The sequence below is a fragment of the Siniperca chuatsi genome, linkage group LG18 (genome assembly GCF_020085105.1).
Source record: "Siniperca chuatsi isolate FFG_IHB_CAS linkage group LG18, ASM2008510v1, whole genome shotgun sequence".
Classification (NCBI taxonomy): domain Eukaryota; kingdom Metazoa; phylum Chordata; class Actinopteri; order Centrarchiformes; family Sinipercidae; genus Siniperca; species Siniperca chuatsi.
Window position 1 is genome coordinate 13,372,588 of NC_058059.1, and position 19,525 is coordinate 13,392,112.

The 19,525-nt window shown below is 39.5% G+C and overlaps 1 protein-coding gene across 4 annotated transcripts; it reads right to left on the reverse strand.

Moving 5' to 3' along the window:
- Positions 1 to 451: 451 nt before the first annotated feature.
- Positions 452 to 11,727, reverse strand: myo1hb (myosin IHb). 4 transcript variants are annotated; one of them, XM_044174357.1, is made up of 32 exons: positions 11,657 to 11,727; positions 10,530 to 10,691; positions 10,021 to 10,136; positions 9,521 to 9,719; positions 9,336 to 9,416; positions 9,033 to 9,212; positions 8,843 to 8,941; positions 8,614 to 8,727; positions 8,421 to 8,492; positions 8,205 to 8,324; positions 7,794 to 7,861; positions 7,612 to 7,717; positions 7,411 to 7,491; positions 7,230 to 7,321; positions 6,996 to 7,090; positions 5,632 to 5,678; positions 5,247 to 5,327; positions 5,026 to 5,131; positions 4,741 to 4,858; positions 4,480 to 4,593; positions 4,299 to 4,375; positions 4,143 to 4,211; positions 3,924 to 4,008; positions 3,651 to 3,813; positions 3,435 to 3,518; positions 2,968 to 3,061; positions 2,438 to 2,493; positions 2,222 to 2,357; positions 2,026 to 2,096; positions 1,199 to 1,296; positions 986 to 1,085; positions 452 to 898 (listed from the first exon to the last, which is right to left on the reverse strand). In XM_044174357.1, exons 2-32 carry the CDS (start codon positions 10,653 to 10,655, stop codon positions 872 to 874), a joined length of 3,075 nt encoding a protein of 1,024 aa, XP_044030292.1. In that variant the 5' UTR covers positions 10,656 to 10,691; positions 11,657 to 11,727; the 3' UTR covers positions 452 to 871. The 4 variants fall into 4 exon arrangements, with proteins under 4 accessions (XP_044030292.1, XP_044030293.1, XP_044030294.1 ...); XM_044174358.1 differs by having other exon boundaries at positions 11,661 to 11,695; XM_044174359.1 differs by lacking the exon at positions 11,657 to 11,727 and having other exon boundaries at positions 10,586 to 10,691.
- Positions 11,728 to 19,525: the final 7,798 nt, after the last annotated feature.

Below are 19,525 nucleotides of genomic sequence, written 5' to 3' on the forward strand. Positions count from 1 at the left end.
TAAGACTTTTCAAACATTTTCTTTTCATGTTGGTATTTGTGTTGTCCAGCAGAGTGTAGCGCAAACTAAGCAATCCAATGCTGCCTTCCCTGAGACAACGCTGACAGAAATTATTTTGCAGAGGTTACGACTAAATTAATAATTAAGAAGAAAATAAGTTACACTTTTGTGCATCATGTCCTTATTTGTTTCCTGTCCACCAAACCAGCATCAGGATGTGACCTTAAAGTTGAGGGCAGATGGAAATTTAATTCTGTACATGACTTATCTTAAAAGGTGTGCTGATTTCCCTCAGAGGAAATCATTAGCAGTAGGCCAGTAGGGGGAGCTGCTACCTCGGGAATCATCTCAATGCCACATGCTACATGCTAGTGTATAGATCCAGCGTCCATTTAAAATGTTTTGCTCTGTACTGAACTAATTTCACAAAAAAATCCAGATGCTTTACACATGCAGTGTCCGTTGTGGTTTAACATGTTTTAATGTAATGGTACAACATGGGTGAGGTATTATAAATATTCATGGCTGCACACATATGTCATATTTGTTCTCTACTATTATCATCAAGACAGGATTTCAGATGGTATGGTTGATTTCCATGAATGAAATGATTTAAACTCCAGATATTAGGACCAAGCAGACTCACTGATATTCTGGCTAGGCTCTGCTATGAGCTTGATATCTGCTGTCTACAACTATGATATTGGCAGTACTTGTGTAATACTTGCATACACATAATTAGATAACATTGTAACAAAGATGCAAAAAGTAAAAATCAGCTGACATAAAACACAATTGGCAACAACCATGGAGCAGGATTACAGAACAAGCATGGCTGTTACAGCAACATCATCCCAAATCACTGGCAACATCATCTGGACTTGGTTCTCGTAGATTCCTAAAGAAGAAAGTAAAGAGCTCGGCCCATTGTTTATACAAAAAGTAATTTTACTTAACATGATCCTTTGATGAATTCCACACTCACCACCATCAAATGGCCATTCTTTGCCCTGTAGACCATGGACTCCTGACCACTCTTGAAGTCCACAAACCCCTCTCTGCCGGGCTGGATGTCAAATCGCACACTGCAAGAGACAATAACAATTTCACATTAAATTAGGCTCATCCATCGTTTTTGCCATTTAGATTTCTAGCTTTCAAATTAACATTACTACATAGTAAATTGCTGATTCTGTACCTGCCCTGGACCACTTTGATGGAGTTCTGCTTGTTGGCAATAACACTCAGCTTAGTCAGGGCCTCAAACAGGTAGTCACACTGCAGAACCAGATCCCCCTGAAAGAACAAATGGCTTCAGTCCCTCAATTGTTAGATATAATGATTATATAATCCCTAAGCCTTGAATGAACTGATTCATTAATTAATGTTTCTGATCTGGTCTGCTGCTTGGGATCATGGACCACATTTTTGAGTTTATGATTATTGACTTATGAAGATCTATGAATAAATCCTTCACCCAGCTCTCCTGGCAGATGAAGATTAACATTTCAAGATTCCTGGCTACGCAAACGCTGGTCACTAGTAAGGCAAAGGTCCAAAGTGATGATGATTATCCCTGCAGCGTAGTGTCAGTGCAAATTTGACAAATTAATTGAGCGGCAGGGTGCTCCGGTGGTCTACAGGTGCTGACCATGAACCACAACATCCCTGGGTCGCGTCCAGCCAAAGATGTTTGTTGCCTGTTGTTCCCCATCTCTCTCTCTCCCCTCATTTCCTGCCATCTCTCTACTGTTGAGTTTTTCAAATGTAGTTTGTTGGCGTTTTGAGCACCACTAGCCGAGTTCCATGTGGTCCAATATATTAAAAAAAGACAGACATCTCTACGGTCGATATCTCCATATGTAGAAACCCACACCAAAACTATCTAGATGGATAAATAGCACTACAGGTAAGAGGAAAAATATGTATTTTTGATTTTGGGGTGGACCATCCCTTTAAGTTAGGCATTGGTTGTTTTGCCAGTGTTTTGGATATCCATAGACACCAGTCTGTTGATAGGTCTACCTTTTGCTTGATGTCATCACATGTAACATGAAGGATCAGGAAGTTGTCACTCAGGTTGCTGACCGACACACCTATAAAGAAAAAGATCTTTAGAAACTTTAATCACATGTATGCATGTAACAGCAAGTTTCAAGCATGTGTATAGCTCTCCCTACAGATAATGATGCTGATTTTGTCTAATTGTCTCACCCGTTACCTTTCAGAGCGCTGTAATCTATCTGCTGCTTGATCTTGGCCTCCTCGACCAGGTAGGCGGCTTCCTGGGTGAAGATGAGCTGGCGGACACGAGGCCTGAACCCGTTCCTATCATACTTCACCACTGGCACACTGTACTGTGGGAGGGACACACACACAGTGGTCAGAGTGGATGAAGAAGGACAAAGATGCAATGTAAATTCCAATGTTAGTTTACCTTGATGTGCTCATGCTGAATCATCTGAAGCACTTTGATGTTTATGTCTTCTGCACCTTAATAAAAAAATTTTTAAAATTTAAAAACTAGTGAGAATCCATGAGAGGATTTCACACACAAATTGAATACAATAATACAATCTGTATCACTAATTCCATTATAACATGCTTATCAATGTGCAAAATAGCCCATTAACAGGCTCACAAAATATTTTAGCATGCATAATTGTTGTTTAATTTGTAAATGAAAATGTATTGTCAAATTTTTCACAATCTGGAAAGAAATTTATTCCAAATTTAAAAAGCAAAATAAAATATCTCAGATACAAAAATACTGCCTTGAAAGCTGGAACATGCATACATCTAATCTAATGTACAGGCATCTACAGTCTCCACAGGCTAATATAACTTTTTTGTTTTGTCATGTTGTAAGTATGCTGTACTTGTGCAAAATCGCAAGTAATAATGCAAAATAATATATTCCTGTAAGTAAGTACGCTCAATAAAAAGAAAACAATTGCGCAGACTTACGTATCCTGGTGTCCAGGAACGGTCTGCACACACTGAAGGGGTAGTTTTCTTTCTTTCCTTTGAACATGGAGCTCGCCTGTACTTTTAACAGAAGCTGGAAACAAGGAAACAGTACGAAAGTAGAAAGTAAGTTAACTATTGTAGAAAAGGTTTCAGTCGTAGTCATCTGGACACTGTTTTTAGAATCAAGACGTTTCGGCTCCCATCCGGAATCTTGATTCTGAAAACAGTGTCCAGATGACTACGACTGAAACCTTTTCTACAATAGAACACTCCTGGACGAATGAGGGACTACACCGTCTTAAAGTAAGTTAACGTAAGATGCTAAATTTGTCTGGGACCAAAATGTTGCCAACAAACTGCTTCCAAAATAAAGTTATTTAAAATGTAGAATAGACATGTTGTGAGTGGATGTATTGTGGTTCCTACACTATTGTTAACATTGTGTTAAAGAGGGTGGATTGTACCTGTGCTTTACTCTGTGGTGTGATTCCTCGAACATATTTCCCTACCATGTGGCGAATGTAGAGCTTCTTCAACAGCTGGGAAGCCTAGAAAAAATACATGAGCTGTTTGATTTGACACCTTTACAGGATGCAGCCGTTACCAAAATGACCAACCTGTGCCCTCACGCATGCAGACTTATAACTAGAAACAGTTGGTGTAAAACATGTATCACCCACCTCCTTCATTATAGGCGGAGGGGTGAGCCAAGAGTCTTTCTCCAGGACTGTTTTGGGAAGGTTGTCCTTCAGCCGTGTGAGGTAGTTCTGCCTCACATACGCCAGGTACTCACTGTTGTCAACGCAAGCTGGCTGATTTCTAGTTATGAAACCTTTAATGAACCTAGAACAAATCAAATGACAGGTAACCTCACAACATAGACTCTATTAGACTGTATGGCCATCGCTCTCATCTCAATAAACCTTCAAATAGATTTCATTGTGTGAACTTACTTCTTGATGACCTTGACAGCCCATGCCCTCTTTTCGCGCTCCTTTCTGGCCATCAGACCCCTCCAGCAGTTCTCAATCTTAGTGGCTTTTTAGATAAGACAAGGTAACAAAAAGTAATATCTTAAAATGCTTGTCATGTGGGCCACTCACCTACATTTAGTCAACGAAAAGCTTTTAGTTTGTGCTTATAAACAAATCTGTGAGCATTTTAACACTCACCAGCCTCTCTCTGTTTCAGGTAGTCTCCTTTCACTCTGTAGCCTTTGTACTTGGCCTGAATCCTTGTTGCTGCAACAATGACAGTTACAGTTTCACCCTCAGGAGTTATGATGCTTAATGTAGCGTTATAACTAAATTTACAGAACAACATCTCACCTAGCTTATGTTTGCAGACCTGAAAGGCGTCTTCAGTTGCAAACAGAGTTCTAGGGTGCCGGATGAAGATTTTTGTCCTTGAGGGAAAGAGACAAACAATGAGAAGTTCCTAAATCTCTTCCAGTTGAACCAGCACCCACCATAGACAGTCTATGGCACCCATTCATTAACATCTGCCTACCTGCCCATCTTGTACTCATCAGGTTTGTAACCCAGGTGTTTGATCAGGCGCTGCACACCTTCTGCTGCCGTACCTTTCCAGTTGGGCCAGGTCTCTGGACACAGAGGCTTATACCTGAGCACAGAAGAAGACCGCTTTATAGTTGAAACCAACAGCAGCAGCAGCAGCAGTGTATGTGGCTCATTTGGCAATGAGACCCTGCCAAATGTCTTTATGTGCATTTTGGATGAAAACAAGAGCAGTGAAAGTGTGCTTAGCTACCTCTGGAGAAAGATGTCGTATTTGCGTCGGTAAGCAAACCCAGCGCGCCTGACCCTCAGGTGCTCCATCAGCCCCAGGTACTTCACCTGATGTCTCACCAACACATCGTCAAAGCGTCCTGCAGGGGACACCAAAGGTCATCTAGAGAGTTCAGGGGTCAAAACTGTCTGGTCTAACTTCACGTACTGGCTTACTGTAGGCTGAACATACAGTAAAAAGTTTTCGCTTGGCTAGAGCTCTGAGGTCTTTTAAGAAGTGGAGGATCTTCAGGACACAAGGCCTCACCTGGCTGCTTGGCTTCATTGGGTTTAATGCATCGGACGTACCAGGCCTCTTTGGACATTAAGATCTCAGTCAAGCCCACCAGGCTGCTCTTAAACTGAGTCACCACCTGAGGAGTCACAGGAAAATGGCAGGTATATGAGTGTTTATGGTTTGTTTATAGTAGTTTTGTAAATCATGAAATCAGTGGGTCATTGAGCATCATCATCTGAATCGTTTCTTACAGTTTCAGGTCTCCTCTTGCTGTCCGGTTCAGTAGAAGGAAAACAGTGTTTGATAATAGCATTCTTGGACTGTCGCATGACCTGAAGGAGAATAGGAAAATTGTATAAGCACCCATTCAACATGTCAGATATACAGTATACTGTATACCTTAAAATAATACTGTAATGTAAGAGTTATGCTACTTTACTTTTATATATATATATTCAGTTATATTTTGGAGTTTTTTAGTAACTGTGGAGGATATTACAAGTCAGTAGTTTTGGAACAATCATTGTATTTGTGTAATACAATGAATCAAATACATTTGATTAATTTTCAAGGAATCGCCAACCAACTTAATATGGGTTATAGGGTCACCTGGTTTCAGAAAGGAAATGAAATTACCTCTTTCCCATTTCGATACAAGAGATCATTGTTTTTGTCCAAGAATCCTGAAAGTTTAAAGAACAAAGAGAAACTTTAAAATAGAGTATGTATATTTTTTTGGCAACGACACATTCCTCAGTTCAATTCATAAGCAATAAAACACACTCTTGCTCAATTCAGTACACTCAATGTCTTACTTAGCCCAATATGACAAGTAGTATATGATGGCTAATGTCAGTGTAACGGATATAGTAAAATAATATATACAGTTCACCAAAAATATGTTATTTATGTATACATTTTGTTATTATTTTTCATATACATATTTGTCTCTATATATATTTTTGGTGAGCTTTTATTTTGTCATTTTGTTTTCATTATGTGACCTTTAACCATGCTAGCATGTCACCTCCAATTATTTTAACTTGTCACGGAAAGGTATTTTTATTGTGTCTGCACAATTAATCAAAATATTATCGAAATCCAAATCGCAGAAGCTGCAAGTTTTTGATAAAGGTAAAATGTGTGACAAAACAGCTTTATAATTAAATACTGTAGAGCTACAGAGATGCCCCGGCCTACAAATCTTGTTCTCCAGATGTAAGAAAACATTTTTGTTTGGTCCAGACCCCAACAAATATCACATCATCATGATTTTAATAGTTTTTTGAGTGAAAACGAAAATCGTGATGCAAGAATGATCATTCCCACTAATCGTGAATCATATCGCAATCGTGATATCTGTCAAAATAATGGCAATAATTAGACCACGCAGGTAGTTTCTCATGTGGTCTTTTATCCAGGTTATGGTATGTATGCTCCCACATTATTTCTTTGTTTATTTTGTTATGAATATTTTTGATAAATATAGTAGTATGGGTAGCTTCATGTTTAGTAAAAAATGTATTCATTATATAATATAAAACATTGCTTCTGGTGGGTAGAAATATTGTTACTTTTAAGGCATATTGTTGTCAAAATGAGTCAATGCTGAACTGTAACAATACTATTAGAAAGTAATGTATTTTATTTTATGCATATATTGAGAACTGAGAATGTAATGTGTGTAATGGCACAGAGAAATGTATGTAGAGGTGTGCACGTAGAAGCCCAGTTATGTGAAGCGGCTGTACTGATTTTATTTTATCCAAAGATGAGAGCAGTTGTCCTGGTCTCCTTCAACTCCATTCACACACAATGCAAATTTTGTAGCAAGACAAATTGTCATTCTATACCGGCTACATTAGCTAATGTTAGCAAACTTTATATAGTTATTGCTGTTTAACTGACATCTCTGAGTCAGTTTGCTGCTTTAGCATTGGCTCGTTTAATGGCAATGAAGAAAGACATTACTTAACATACAGAGGTATTTCATCTTTTACCAACAACACAGTATGTAACCTCCCCAGCGTAGTGCAAGAGGCGGAAGTCTCCTCTTTCCAGTGTTTTCCTCGTCTTTTGGTCTGCAAGCTTATGCCTGCAGGAAGGGGAAAGTCATTGTAGGTCATTGTATGATGTTTATGGTTATGCAATATGCTGGTCTTGCTGCTGGGTCATGTTCCTTAACCACGTGTAGAGAACGTACACTTTCTGTAAAGCAAAAGTGTAGAACTCACGTGACAAAATGAGGGTGACCACCAATCTTTTCCTCCATCTTCTCCAGGAAGGTGAGATCTGTGGCCTCTCCGGGACGTAAACATTCCTCATCCTTTAATGAAAGGACAAGCATCAATAATTCAGCCATGTTTTAGTTTTGTGGGCGACTATATTGTTTGTCTTTCTCAATCATATCTCTACCAATAAAGAGACGATTCCTCTGTGTTTCTCCTCCACAAGATCACAGATTATCTTGTTGTTGAAATATGGCACAGGTTCCCACTGCATAAAAAAAACAAGAAAAGTGGTTGAGTTTTTATTGTATGTGAGTTTATTTTTGACCCTTAGTAGCACTGTGAGCCACAAATGTCAAGAAAATATAAGGAATGATAGCGTTATTACTTGAATCCCTTCCATCTCGTACTCCTCCTGCTCTGACTTCAAGGTCAGCTGGATGAAAAGCTGCTGCAACTTCTCGTTGCAGTAGTTGATGCAAAACTGCTCAAAGCTAAAATAAATCATAGGCACTGTCAGTATTGGATTTCATGCTGTTGAAGAATCAGCTCATCTGTGCATGAGCTCACCTGTTCACGTTGAAAACCTCAAAACCGTAGATGTCCAACAGACCAATCACTGTTTTCCTGGAGGAATCCTACAGAGAATTTACACAGATATGATTTCTGGTTTTAACTGTACATGGAAAATCTGAAAATCTGCTAAGGATGGTCTTGTGTGGCCAGACATCTCTGGTGAAATTCAAGGTCATGTGTTGGTGTTACTTTAAAACCAATAAAATAAAATTGTGGAAGGAAAATCAGCCCAAAGAAAAATTTGCCAGATGTGCTGTTTCCAGAATTGGATGTTTCCAGACTCACAACCAATCAAATGGTTGCCTCAGGCTTGGTAAAATCTCGTTAACCCAATTTTCTCCCCATTTCTGTGATCTTAATGAGACAGGTCTGGCAAGATTAGAAACAGAGTAGTTTTTTTTTCACCTTGTTAGCTAAAGATTCATTGATCTTGTTGACCAACCAGTTGAAAGTGCGACCATAGATGGCTTTGGCAAGTGCATCCCTGGCATATACTGCATGGTCCACAGAGAAGGGACTGAACACCTTTAACAGCAGAATGATGACAAAAATTAAAAATGAACAGTACAAACAAGTTAAACATATTTTATTCTTTGAATTAAACAAAAGGAGTCAAGTCACCTCCTCTGTTTTGGCTTCAATCTTCCTGTGGGTTAAGCCATGTTGTAGCACCTGAGTAGGAATCCCCAGCAACTGCACAGCAAAGGCAAAGCAAAAACACCACAGTGTGAACACCAAATCGCTCCCTGGTCTCCATCAGAAACTTGCATGGAGACAGATGAATGGTTTAAACTATAGTTTGTTAGGAGCTCACCTTTGACACCCAGTGCATCTCCTGGTTGTTGTTGAGAGAGGCGTCCCCTCGAAGATCTGCTTCAAACTTGATATTTCCAAGATGGAGTACACTAGCAATTATTCCAAACAGGTGCTGCATCACACCCAGAGAGAGATACTTCATGAATCACCAGCAAAATGTATCATGCACAGTTTTAAATAAAGTTTTGTCCAATTTTGGTGTGTAAAGATTTACTGTGGTACCTCACCTCAATATCACTCTCACTGAACTCTATGACAGAGAGGGCTTTCCGCACCATCTTCCAGTCACTTTTATCATTGATAGAGCTAACTTTGGCACAATCACCCTGTAGGAGACAAATAATAAGAAGTCTGAGTGAAGAATTGTTTGTTGCACCAGATAAATTAAGTGTGGTTTGTTTGTTTTTTTCCACAGACCTGCACCAGGTAACTGTAGTGCTGGCAGTTTCTCTCCAGGCCAAGCCAGCGGAGCAGCTCTTCCTCTCCTCCCTCCACCAGCTGATAGAAGATGTGGAAGTTTCTCTCTCCGTGGTTCTGGTGAACCACACGGGACTTCTCCAGCAGGTAACTCAGGATGTGACCACCAACTGCACCACCCTGAGGGAGAAAGGTAATCCTTAACCCCTAGTCAGTGCTTAGCGTGAACCTTGAGGTCATTACATTGCTGTGTTATATTATCTTTAATTTGCACTGTAATGTAATGAAAATATATCAGTCCACCTGGTGGTCGAACTGGATGTCCATGTATTTCCCAAAGCGGCTTGAGTTGTCATTCTTCAGGGTTTTGGCATTTCCGAAAGCCTGGAAGATATATAAAAAAGGAAATAAATGCCTGATTTTAAAATCATATTTTTCCTTCAAAAATGGTCTCACGCAGCAGAAGCTTTGGCACACACATCGCTGACCTCAAGCACTGGATTGGAGAGAAGCAGCCTGTCCCGGACATTGTTCAGGAGTTTGGTACTTGGACAGCTGACAGCATAGAATTGCAGGATTTTCTTGGAGGCCTCGGTCTTGCCGGCCCCGCTCTCCCCTGAGATCAGGATGAAGTGGTTGTTGAACTCAGACTGCATGGTGCGGAAGACGTTGTCTGCCAGTGCATAACTGAAAGCACAGTAATAGCTCAAAGTCAGCCCCCTTTTAAAATTCAGACCTGGCATTGCGTTTTTTGCCATCAGAAAACTAGTGGCTACTTTTTTATGCCTTTATCAGGTAGCTAGCTGACAGTAGACAGATGAAAGGCCACTATGGCCATGTTGACATCCTGTCTTTTTTCCTTCTAATGTGATAATGTTTTATTCAAAGGAAAGTTGAATATGTGTTGAATATGGGTGAGCTATCTCAGTCTGGACCAAAGTGGTGGACACATTAAGTATAAATAAATACAGAATAAAAAATGTCTTACATGTGAGGTGGCAGCTCAAAGAAGTTTACACCCATGTAGGTATCCATTTGCTTCTTGCTGTAGATATCTAACTCTTTATATGGGTTGACCGACACCAAGAGAGTCCCAATGTAGGTCTGCAGAGAAAGACAAGGAAAGGAAGTCATATTCTGCAACTCTTGCACATTTGATAATACAGGAGATTGTTTTTCTCCAACATTACATGACATTAAAAAAAAAGCTTCCAGCTGTGTGGTGTCCATGTATCACTCTGCTGATAAGTAATTTTGTTCCTCTTATCAAAAGCAATAAGTTGGTTAATCACTTGTCATGACCTTATGGACAGCAGTGACCTTTAAATTGCTCACTCTGCAAATGAAAAGAACAGGAGCTGCTGCTTCAGCAACACAAGGTGCCACATTCAGCAGAAGGCAACGCAGCATTAGGACCTCGTTGGGTTGAAGGTCGAGGGTGTGAAGTTTAATTAAAGTAAGAGAAAGAGCCAGGCTACACCACACAGGAAGACTCACATAAATGAGATTCTCATGGAAGCGTTTCCTCAGGTTGTCCAGGAAGGCACTCTCACTTGTGTAGGCGTCCAGGAGAACAAAATCCTGGATGCCCACACGATCCCGGGCTGTCAGGGAGGCCTCCATGTTCCTCAGGATCTGGTTACACCTCTCCTCCAGGCTCTATGCCCGAGCAGGAACACATCAGTGACGTGACAAGGAAACAAAGTATCACAACAGAACTAAGTAACTTGACAAAACTGTATTATGCACTTTATGAGACCTTGATGATACAGTTTATTGCTCTTTTTAACAAAATCTACAGATATTATGTTTTTGGCTTAGTTCTCATTCCTTCTGTCAAGACCAGGCCTATATATCCAGTCCTTTTCATTTGTGTCCTGTTTTCCCCAAAAAGTTATCTGTTTCTGTTGAGGTTGTCACTCTTCAAGAACACATACACGTACATGCTCACAATCATGGACAACCTGGGATATATGGTTCCCAGTGGGTGATTCATTTCCTGCCCGTTTGTCCCTATATCTGTGACTTCCAGTCAGAGCCGTTTGTGGCCTTGGCTACATCCTCTATGCTCATGGCAAATCTAAATTCAGCCTCCACTATCTAATCTGATTCTGTGTTCTCTAAAGAGCCATCAGTCTTGTTCATGGCAAGGACAGAACGGACTCAAAATACTCCACCTACACTAGAAGCTTCATGAATTCAAAGTTTGACAGTTTAATACAAGATTAAACAATAACCAACACAAATAGAAACTTAAGTAAAATCCAGAAGTAATTGCATCCATTATAATATGTATAAACCCAGGATATGCTCTGCTACTTAAAAATGCACAACTGAAGAAGTGCCAGGTAAAATAATCAGCAAACGCAATGCACTTTAATTAAGGTGCTATGAAAGAGCCACCTAGTATTGTGCTTCAGTAGTTTGGCTCTCATCACTGCCAAGTTGACCTGTCACCAAGTCGGAGTAACTGACACTCACAGATCATTCTCCAGTAAAACAAGCTGCTGCTCTACTGACCCAGCAGACATTTACAGCAAAATGTCACAATAAATCATGTCCCGAAAACCACATAACCACCAAACTGTTCAACATGTTTTGCAGGAAAAATTGCAAAAACTTACCTACCCTGAAGGGCCCTGATGTGTGTATGCCTCTGTACCTTTTCTGAACTGAACATCTGGTTTTATTGAAGGGAAAGGACAGTAGTATGACAGGAAGCACTGATAGATTAGTCTCTACTTCCTTCAATAGGAAACCATCAATAATGTAGTGAGTGTGCAACAAAGGAAGCGAATCTCATTCTAAATATGTATTTGTGTGTGTGTTTGTTTTGTGTTTGTGGATAGATAAGTTACTGTAGATGTTGCCTGACAATATACAACTTACTTGCGTGCCTGTGTTAACTCTTGTGAAACTTTTCATCGATGCACGATTTCAAATCTAAATCACTGAGAGTTGGATGATGGAAGATTGGGAAAGGCTGCAACATGTCAGGTCATTCAGCAAAAACAAGAACTTGTTGATCTTGCTAATGACATAAAAATACTCTAAACATCCACAATCACACCGTCTTTAAAAAAACATTACAATTGACAAATTAATTAGATCTTTTTATATAGCACTGTCGTTTTTAAGGCACCTTCCTTATTGCCTTTAACAAAGAGTTTAACAGCATAAAAGACAAAAAATCTGATTAAAACAACAGTGCATATTGAATGGCACAGGCAGTTTTTCCCTCAGTAGTCCAAACACAATACAGGTTTGCCTGTTAGACAGAGGAGAAGTCCAACAACTGGTAACTACAATGTCAGAAATCGAAAGCCTTTTAAAACATGCTTGTAAATACCTAACATGTACCTTAAATACTGGCTTAAGATGGTAAACTAAAAAATAATAGTAATAATAATAAAACTAGAAACCAAATGCTGTGTCTAATTTCATCACAGAGGTTGTCCCTCCAAATTTTTCAAATTTCTTCATGGCACAGGAATTTCATCATATGTCTGTAAATAACACCTGAAAAAAAACCTTATGACATGCAAACTGTTTCATAAACTGGGATTTGTTGTCAAGTCCTTTATGTCTTGCATCAAATGCAGAAGTAAACAAAAAAAGGTAAAGCAGGAAGCAGCTAGGTCTGTCTCAGACTCTCTGCCCTGTCGTTGGCACTCTGTGGGCGTCTGTGTGAGCACTGAGAAGGTTGTTGTTTGGGCACCGATCGCAGGGCAGAGATTTTCTGCCGTTCAAAGGAAATGTTACCTCTGCTGAACACATAACAGATGGTAAAACAACACTGAGCTGTAAGAGGATGGGCAATTTTGCTAAAGAAAAGAGCTACAAGATAAGAGGTGATTTTTCTTGGCATCATTGTCACCTGATGTAAGCTGGACAGTGCTGAGGATGTTTGAAATCCAAAATAAACAACTACCGCAAACATCAAATTTTGATGTCAGGCTATAGCGGAACAGGAAAGACTATCTGACCTGGAGACCATCACCTGAGAGGGCACTCCATTGTCCCTGTCTATCCAGTATGGTGCAGGATCCTGTTACGCAGCCACAAAGTGGCAGTTAGGCTCCTGAAAGAGATAGCGCTCCTCGTGGGCCATTGGCTGACACCACACATCACCCACGGCAACACACATTTAGGGGGCTCCAGGTGTCTAGAGAAACCTGACCATCACTGGCCTCCATCACACCAGTCAAGTACAGTACCTCCTCTGTTGCTAATGTTTCACACAAGCTATATACTATGAACTGATTACCTTGTTTGGCTACATTTTTGCATCACTGAATGGTGAAGAAACGACTAAAAATGTGTTATTTCAGGACAGCAAAAGTTCGCTTTTATTTAAAGCGGAATTCATTTCTTTTTGTGTCCACTTGGGGTCAATGAAACAAGCTGAATACACAAGATTCTCATATCACTTTTAAAAAGTTGTACTTTTATAACTGTAAGCAAACAGTTGCCTATTTCTTCAGCCAACAGATCTGAGGCAACAATAGCATTCATTTGGAGTCGTGTTTCTTGGCAAATGTAAATCCAGTATTTGTTCTCTTGTTAGTTATTTTTGGTCTCTAACTCCTGAGGGAAATATCTGGCTCTTAAGCTGCTAAATGCTCCACTATGTTCACCAGCTAGTCGCTAACTGTGCCTGTCTGACATTTGGTGCTCGCTGGTACTGTTCAGTGGGATCCTCAGAGCTTTTTCACTGAAAACAGCTTCTGCGACAACTAGAAAATGAGGTTGATCGGTGCAGTGGGAGTGAACCAAAACAGTGAGCTGAAAGACGCTAAAACGCTCTGTAGAGCTGCAGAGATCTGTAGAATTGGATGATAATTCTGTATGGATTTGTCACTACGGGCAACCCCTTTCACATTACACAATTATAAGATTCATTGAGAATAGACAATAAAACTATTGATTAGTGCAGTTTTAAAGCCATTACTTTGTGTAGAATTTGAACATATCTGACTGCGTCGCCCCACCAGTGGTAGTCATCCAGTATCAGAAAAAAAAACAATGCGTTGCTGAGGCAGACAGCAACACACACCTATAAACCCCATGTATGGATCAAATAAAGAATTCAGAGTACTCAGAAAGATGCTTAAAAAATCTACAAGTAGTGGCTTTAAGTACACAACAACACAACTGCAGCCAAGATACACAAGCCATGTTCATGTAATTACCTCCGTTACTTCCAAAGTCATGTGCATCATGGTTGCATCAGTCTTGTGTGATGAACCTGATAAATCCAAATTACTATGAGCTTCAGTCCTCAGGTATACAAATCAGACAGCACGGCCTGTGATGGCGGTTTTAGTAGCCGATGAGTTCTCCCATAGTGGAGCCTCTTTAGGTTTAGCACAGATATTTCACCAAGAATCCACTATCTCCTCTGCTGCTCAGGTTTGCATCAGTGTCTGATTCAAATACTGGCTCAGAGCAGGCCCGGTACCACAGCCTGGGACAGAGAGGCTGAAGAGGAGGAGGAGGAGTGTGGCACTGCTGCTTCCTGCTGGACTGGTGTCCCTGCATTGTAGGTAATGAGGCAGTAATGAGCTACCTGGCTCTGGAAGCACTGGGCTGGTTAAACATTCATGGAGCCCAGGCAGCAAACATTCATTCAGTGCTTCGTGCTGAGTGTTGAACAGCTACACTATGTGTTTAAGGAAGAGTGTGTGCATATGTGTCTGTGTGTGTGTGCAGGTATGTAATACAAGGATGTAGTAACTCTATCCTCCCAGAGACCCGTCCTCACCCTCCACCCCACAAAATTACAGCACAGGTATTCGATTACTGATCTTTGATTAGGCAGATGCCTTTCAAACTAATTACTAACTGCTCATAGAGCCACAACGATCAGAACAGTTCTGGATTCAACTGTTTTGACACCAGCTGTCAAAATCGCAAATTTATTTCAGATCTAGTAATGTGCTACTATAATTGTTATGCATCCTGTTGGTGCCATCTCCAACCTAGAGAAGCTTTTAAATGAAACCTCAAATAAAAATTCAAGTGATTGTGCTTTAACGCAGAGCTGATTTTACCCAGTTATAATCAGTTTTATACCAAATACTTTAACAAATCAACTGCCACAAAATCTTGTCTTTTAAAGAATTTGTAGCATTTTCTGCCTTTATTTTAAGTGCAATAGAGAGCTAACAGGAAAGGTGGGGATGGAGAAGAGACAAAGATGGAACTCCTCAGTAACTCCCTAAATGTTCTAATACATTATGCTATTTTTTTTAATTGACATAACATTGCACCCTGGTGCTTTTGTGTCATCTTTTTCTTGTGGTTCAGCTGTCTCAGCTGTGACAGGCCTGCGGGCAGCGTAATGGTGCCCTCTCATTCCGTCTGTTTAAATTTTAACATTGTGCTTCCTGTAAGCATCAACAAAGGCATCTTACGTTACTGCCTAAAGATTGGCCAAAACACGGTGACATAAGAGCACATGCTGGAAAAATCCTCATTAACATCATGTAATCCATTATGCAAATACTGAGGGATTTGTAGGATCTACTTAATCTTTAAAGAAGACCACCGCTCCTTATAAGCTCCCAATAAAACATGCACACATACACACACTATGCTCACCAAAGATGAGCTGTGGTGGCCACATCTTACTGATTTACAATGCACCCAATTTGACCATTAAAGCTCATGTTGAGTATTGTCATTTGAAGCAAACACCACATATCAACACAACCTTGGCCCCTCTCAATAATCCAATCATATGTATTTGACAAGAAGATGGAAGAGAGGTTTTTTTTTCACTTTCCCATGAAACAGCTTTGGTTTAATCCATTGTGTAATTACAATATAAGTGCAGTGGCAGCTTCCTCTGCTTAAAAACATATTTAAATCTTGTCTTTGCCATCCATCTATGAAGACCTGAAAATAATTCTAACTGAAAGTTTTGCTTTAAATTAAATACCTACTATTTGGAAGTTGTCAGTTTTAGGATGGCAAGTATCCTAACTGCAAACTAAATCAAAACACTAAACAGCTCTGATAATAAGGGATGCATATTATTTGAAGTTTTTTTTATATTGGTGCCAATTTGATATCTGAGCTATGGTACAAATACAAAAAAAAGCTTTTTTAATACCTTTCTATTGTGAGCATAAACACATTTTTTTAATTGAAGACATTACCCAGTATTCCTCCATAAAATAACTGTGGCTAAATAAATTGCAGTATAATATGATAAAATACAGTATAAGTATAATAATATTTTATAGTAGAGTATCAAGAAGACTTATAATCTGAGCATTAGCTATCAATTTGCAGTACTTTCAGTATTCTGTAATACTGACAACAAGCCCTAATGATAACACAAAACTGGTTCCTTGAGTATCCCCTGCACTTTAGCATTCGTTTCATGCATAGCCTCCCTCCTGCACTTTTCATAGTGATAGTGTACCCAAGTGACTGAAAATGCTTCAACATTTTATTCTTCAAACCACACAATGTACACAGTAAGGACTCACGCATGCAAGAACACACACTTAAAAATCTCACCTCACCTCAAGAGGTAAATAATATGGCCTATTGAAATCTTGTTTCTAAATAGTGAGGGTCGATCACAACAAGTCCTTGATCCACCACTTGGTTAAATAAATATTCGCAGGCCCAATTAGTCCCAAACAACTAAATTTTCAACTAATCTTTTATTCATGTGAGCAAACAGATTGCTGTCCCCGGGGCAGGACTCTGAAGGCCAAAACGAGCTGTGAGGCTATTAGTTTCAGAAGTGGAGCATTTAGTTAACAAATCGCACAATAATGAAAGTACAGCATCACAAAACTAGCTGTTTTAGTGATGCAATGGTATTTTAACAGATTAAATATCTGTCAAAATAAAAAATCAACTCATAGGACTACAATATTTTGGCATTCAACTTTTAAGCATGTAGATAACAAATCTTACCTTTGAGTCCATGTTGCAGTTCTTTGTGCTCTGCTGAGGTTCTGTGTTGTTCTGCGTGAGTCTGGCCACGCAAATGATGTGACCAGAGGATGTGGGGACAGAGGGATGTGTTGTATATTCTACCTGTATTTATGACCATCCCATAATGCAGCAGCCTCAGCATGTCCTCACAGTGTCCTACTTTTCTCCAGCTTTTATTTTCAGGTTGACCTTATTCACTTGCAGGGGTGCAGTCACAGACATACCTCTTATTTGAGAAGATGTCCTCCTCCTGTGGCTGTAAATACTCCATTTCAATTGGGAAATGAAACAATTCAAGTTTTAAAAATATTGTCTTCGCCAGAGCATCACAGATCACAGAGCATGCTGGTAATGACTTCTGAATAGGCCGTGCCCATGATGCTACATCTTGTCTCTCTCTCTCCCTGTGTGTGTGTGTTCCTTTCTCCTACCTGTGTGAATGGTGGGCTTGGGCTTTCGCTTCAGGTCTCCATGGTGGAGAGGAGGTTGTGTGGCTCAGGTCCTAGCTTTCTGGCAACACCTGAAGTTGCTTGACATCTTTCCGGATCTATATTCTTCACATATGTTTACAGTCAGATTTTACAAATCTGATTTTGTCATCCTGACGGTCCATACAGTAATTTGACTATGTTGGTCTATTCTGTACACATGACATCTATTGCATGTCTGTCCGTCCTGGGAGAGGGATCCCTCCTCTGTTTCTCTTCCTGAGGTTTCTTCCATTTTTTAGGGGGGGGAGTCTTTCCTTATCTGAATTGAGGGTCTAAGGACAGAGGGTGTCGTATGCTGTACAGACTGTAAAGCAAATTTGTGATTTGTGATATTGGCTATATAACGACAATTAACTTGACTACATTGGCAGTGGTGGAAAGTAATTAAGTACATTTACTCAAGTACTGTACTTAAGTACAATTTTAAGGGAACTTGCACTCTACTCCACTACATTTCAGAGGGAAATATTGTACTTTCAACTGCACTACATTTATCAGACAGCAATAGTTACTAGTTACTTTTCAGAAATATAAAAAATATGACATATAAAATGAAATGTATAATATATAACTTCGAAAATAATATTATTAAAGATTAGACCTGTGGCTCCCAACTTTTTTGGCTTGTGGCGTCTTACAAAAAAGCAGTGTTATGTTTGCTGCTAGAGACCCAAAAAGATAAGATTATGCAATATATATTAGAGAAAAGTCCTAACTCGTGCCTGTAGCGTACCCATTAATCATCTCACAACCCATCAAATTTATCTTAACTTTATAAAGTAGTTCAAACTAGCTCCACCTCGATTAGGTACAACAGTAAAATGCAGCATACACATTGATGCATCAGTAACAGTCTAATGATGTTATATGATAATATATCTATTGATACTTTACGAACATTTTTACTGATAATACATCTGTAGCCTTTGGTAAAGGATCTCAGTGCTTCGTCCATCTCTGTACCTTGGGGACAATACCAGTGTTTCTGAATGCAACTCATTTACTAGAAATGTCATATACTTTTCACTTTACTGCTGACCATTTTCCTAAGTATAGCATAGTGTTTTAGAGTTTTGAAAGTATGTTTTCTATGTTTGGTGTAGCCACTGGTTTCAGTTCATTTTAGTTTGCAGTAACTAGAAACTTGTTTGAGAGACTGTAAGTAATCCAGAGCCCAGTGTGAGAGGAGCAGCAGGCCTGAACCACATTCCGAAGACAAAGCCATATGTGAATATGAACCAACAGACACACAACTCTGACAACAGCCATCTTTACAGGGAGAGGTAGCCTTCTGGCTATTTGAACAACCATCAGCAACAATACCAGAAGAGCAGAGAGCACAACCTGCTGTCAGCTACAGGCTATAACAGTTAATCAGCTACTAAACCACTGTAGTTGTACGTTGCACCTCATGTCACCCTTCCCTTGGAGAATCACATCAAATATTTGCTCACTTTACTCCTTCTATTAACATTAGCTCTTATTCTTCACTCATATATAATCTTTCTGTGGTCACAGGAATAGTGTAAGGGCTCTGTGTTTGCTTCATGTTTTGATGTCTTAAGCTTCTGTTGTACTTGTTGTAAGTCCCACTGGATAAGATCACAAGCTAAGAGCCTTGCTTAAGAGAATGAGAAGAGATTAATACAGTTTGATTTACCTCTACTGGTTAGATTTGTGTTTGTAATTTAATTATTGACTAATAAAAATAAAATATTCACCGGCTTGGTAGTTTGCTGTGTTTTAATCACACTATTGACTTCATGTTTTTGATTTTTACTTTGACATCTAAGCACCCAAGGAAATACCAACTGATTAATTTTGAAATATGCAGTGTCGATTCACCATTTTCAATCTTATCATTTCTACTTATTATTGTAATGAATCCAGCCCTCTAGAGAGAATGTGTAAATAAATATGGCTGACCCATTTTTCCAAAGTCAGAAGCTAACCCACAAATATTATATCTATTCACTCCTGAAATAGCACCATTTGGTTTCCTGTTATAACTCCTCCCTTTTCTCTTTCTCTGATTCTCTGAAG

Excerpts from the sequence above, each read along its gene's own strand:
- myo1hb (XM_044174357.1), bottom strand. The coding sequence starts at position 10,655 with ATGGAGGCCTCCCTGACAGCCCGGGATCGTGTGGGCATCCAGGATTTT. Across the intron at positions 2,358-2,437 it reads TTCAGCATGAGCACATCAAG|TACAGTGTGCCAGTGGTGAA; the intron begins GTAAACTAACAT and ends TCCCTCCCACAG. Across the intron at positions 1,297-2,025 it reads GTGATGACATCAAGCAAAAG|GGGGATCTGGTTCTGCAGTG; the intron begins GTAGACCTATCA and ends TTGTTCTTTCAG.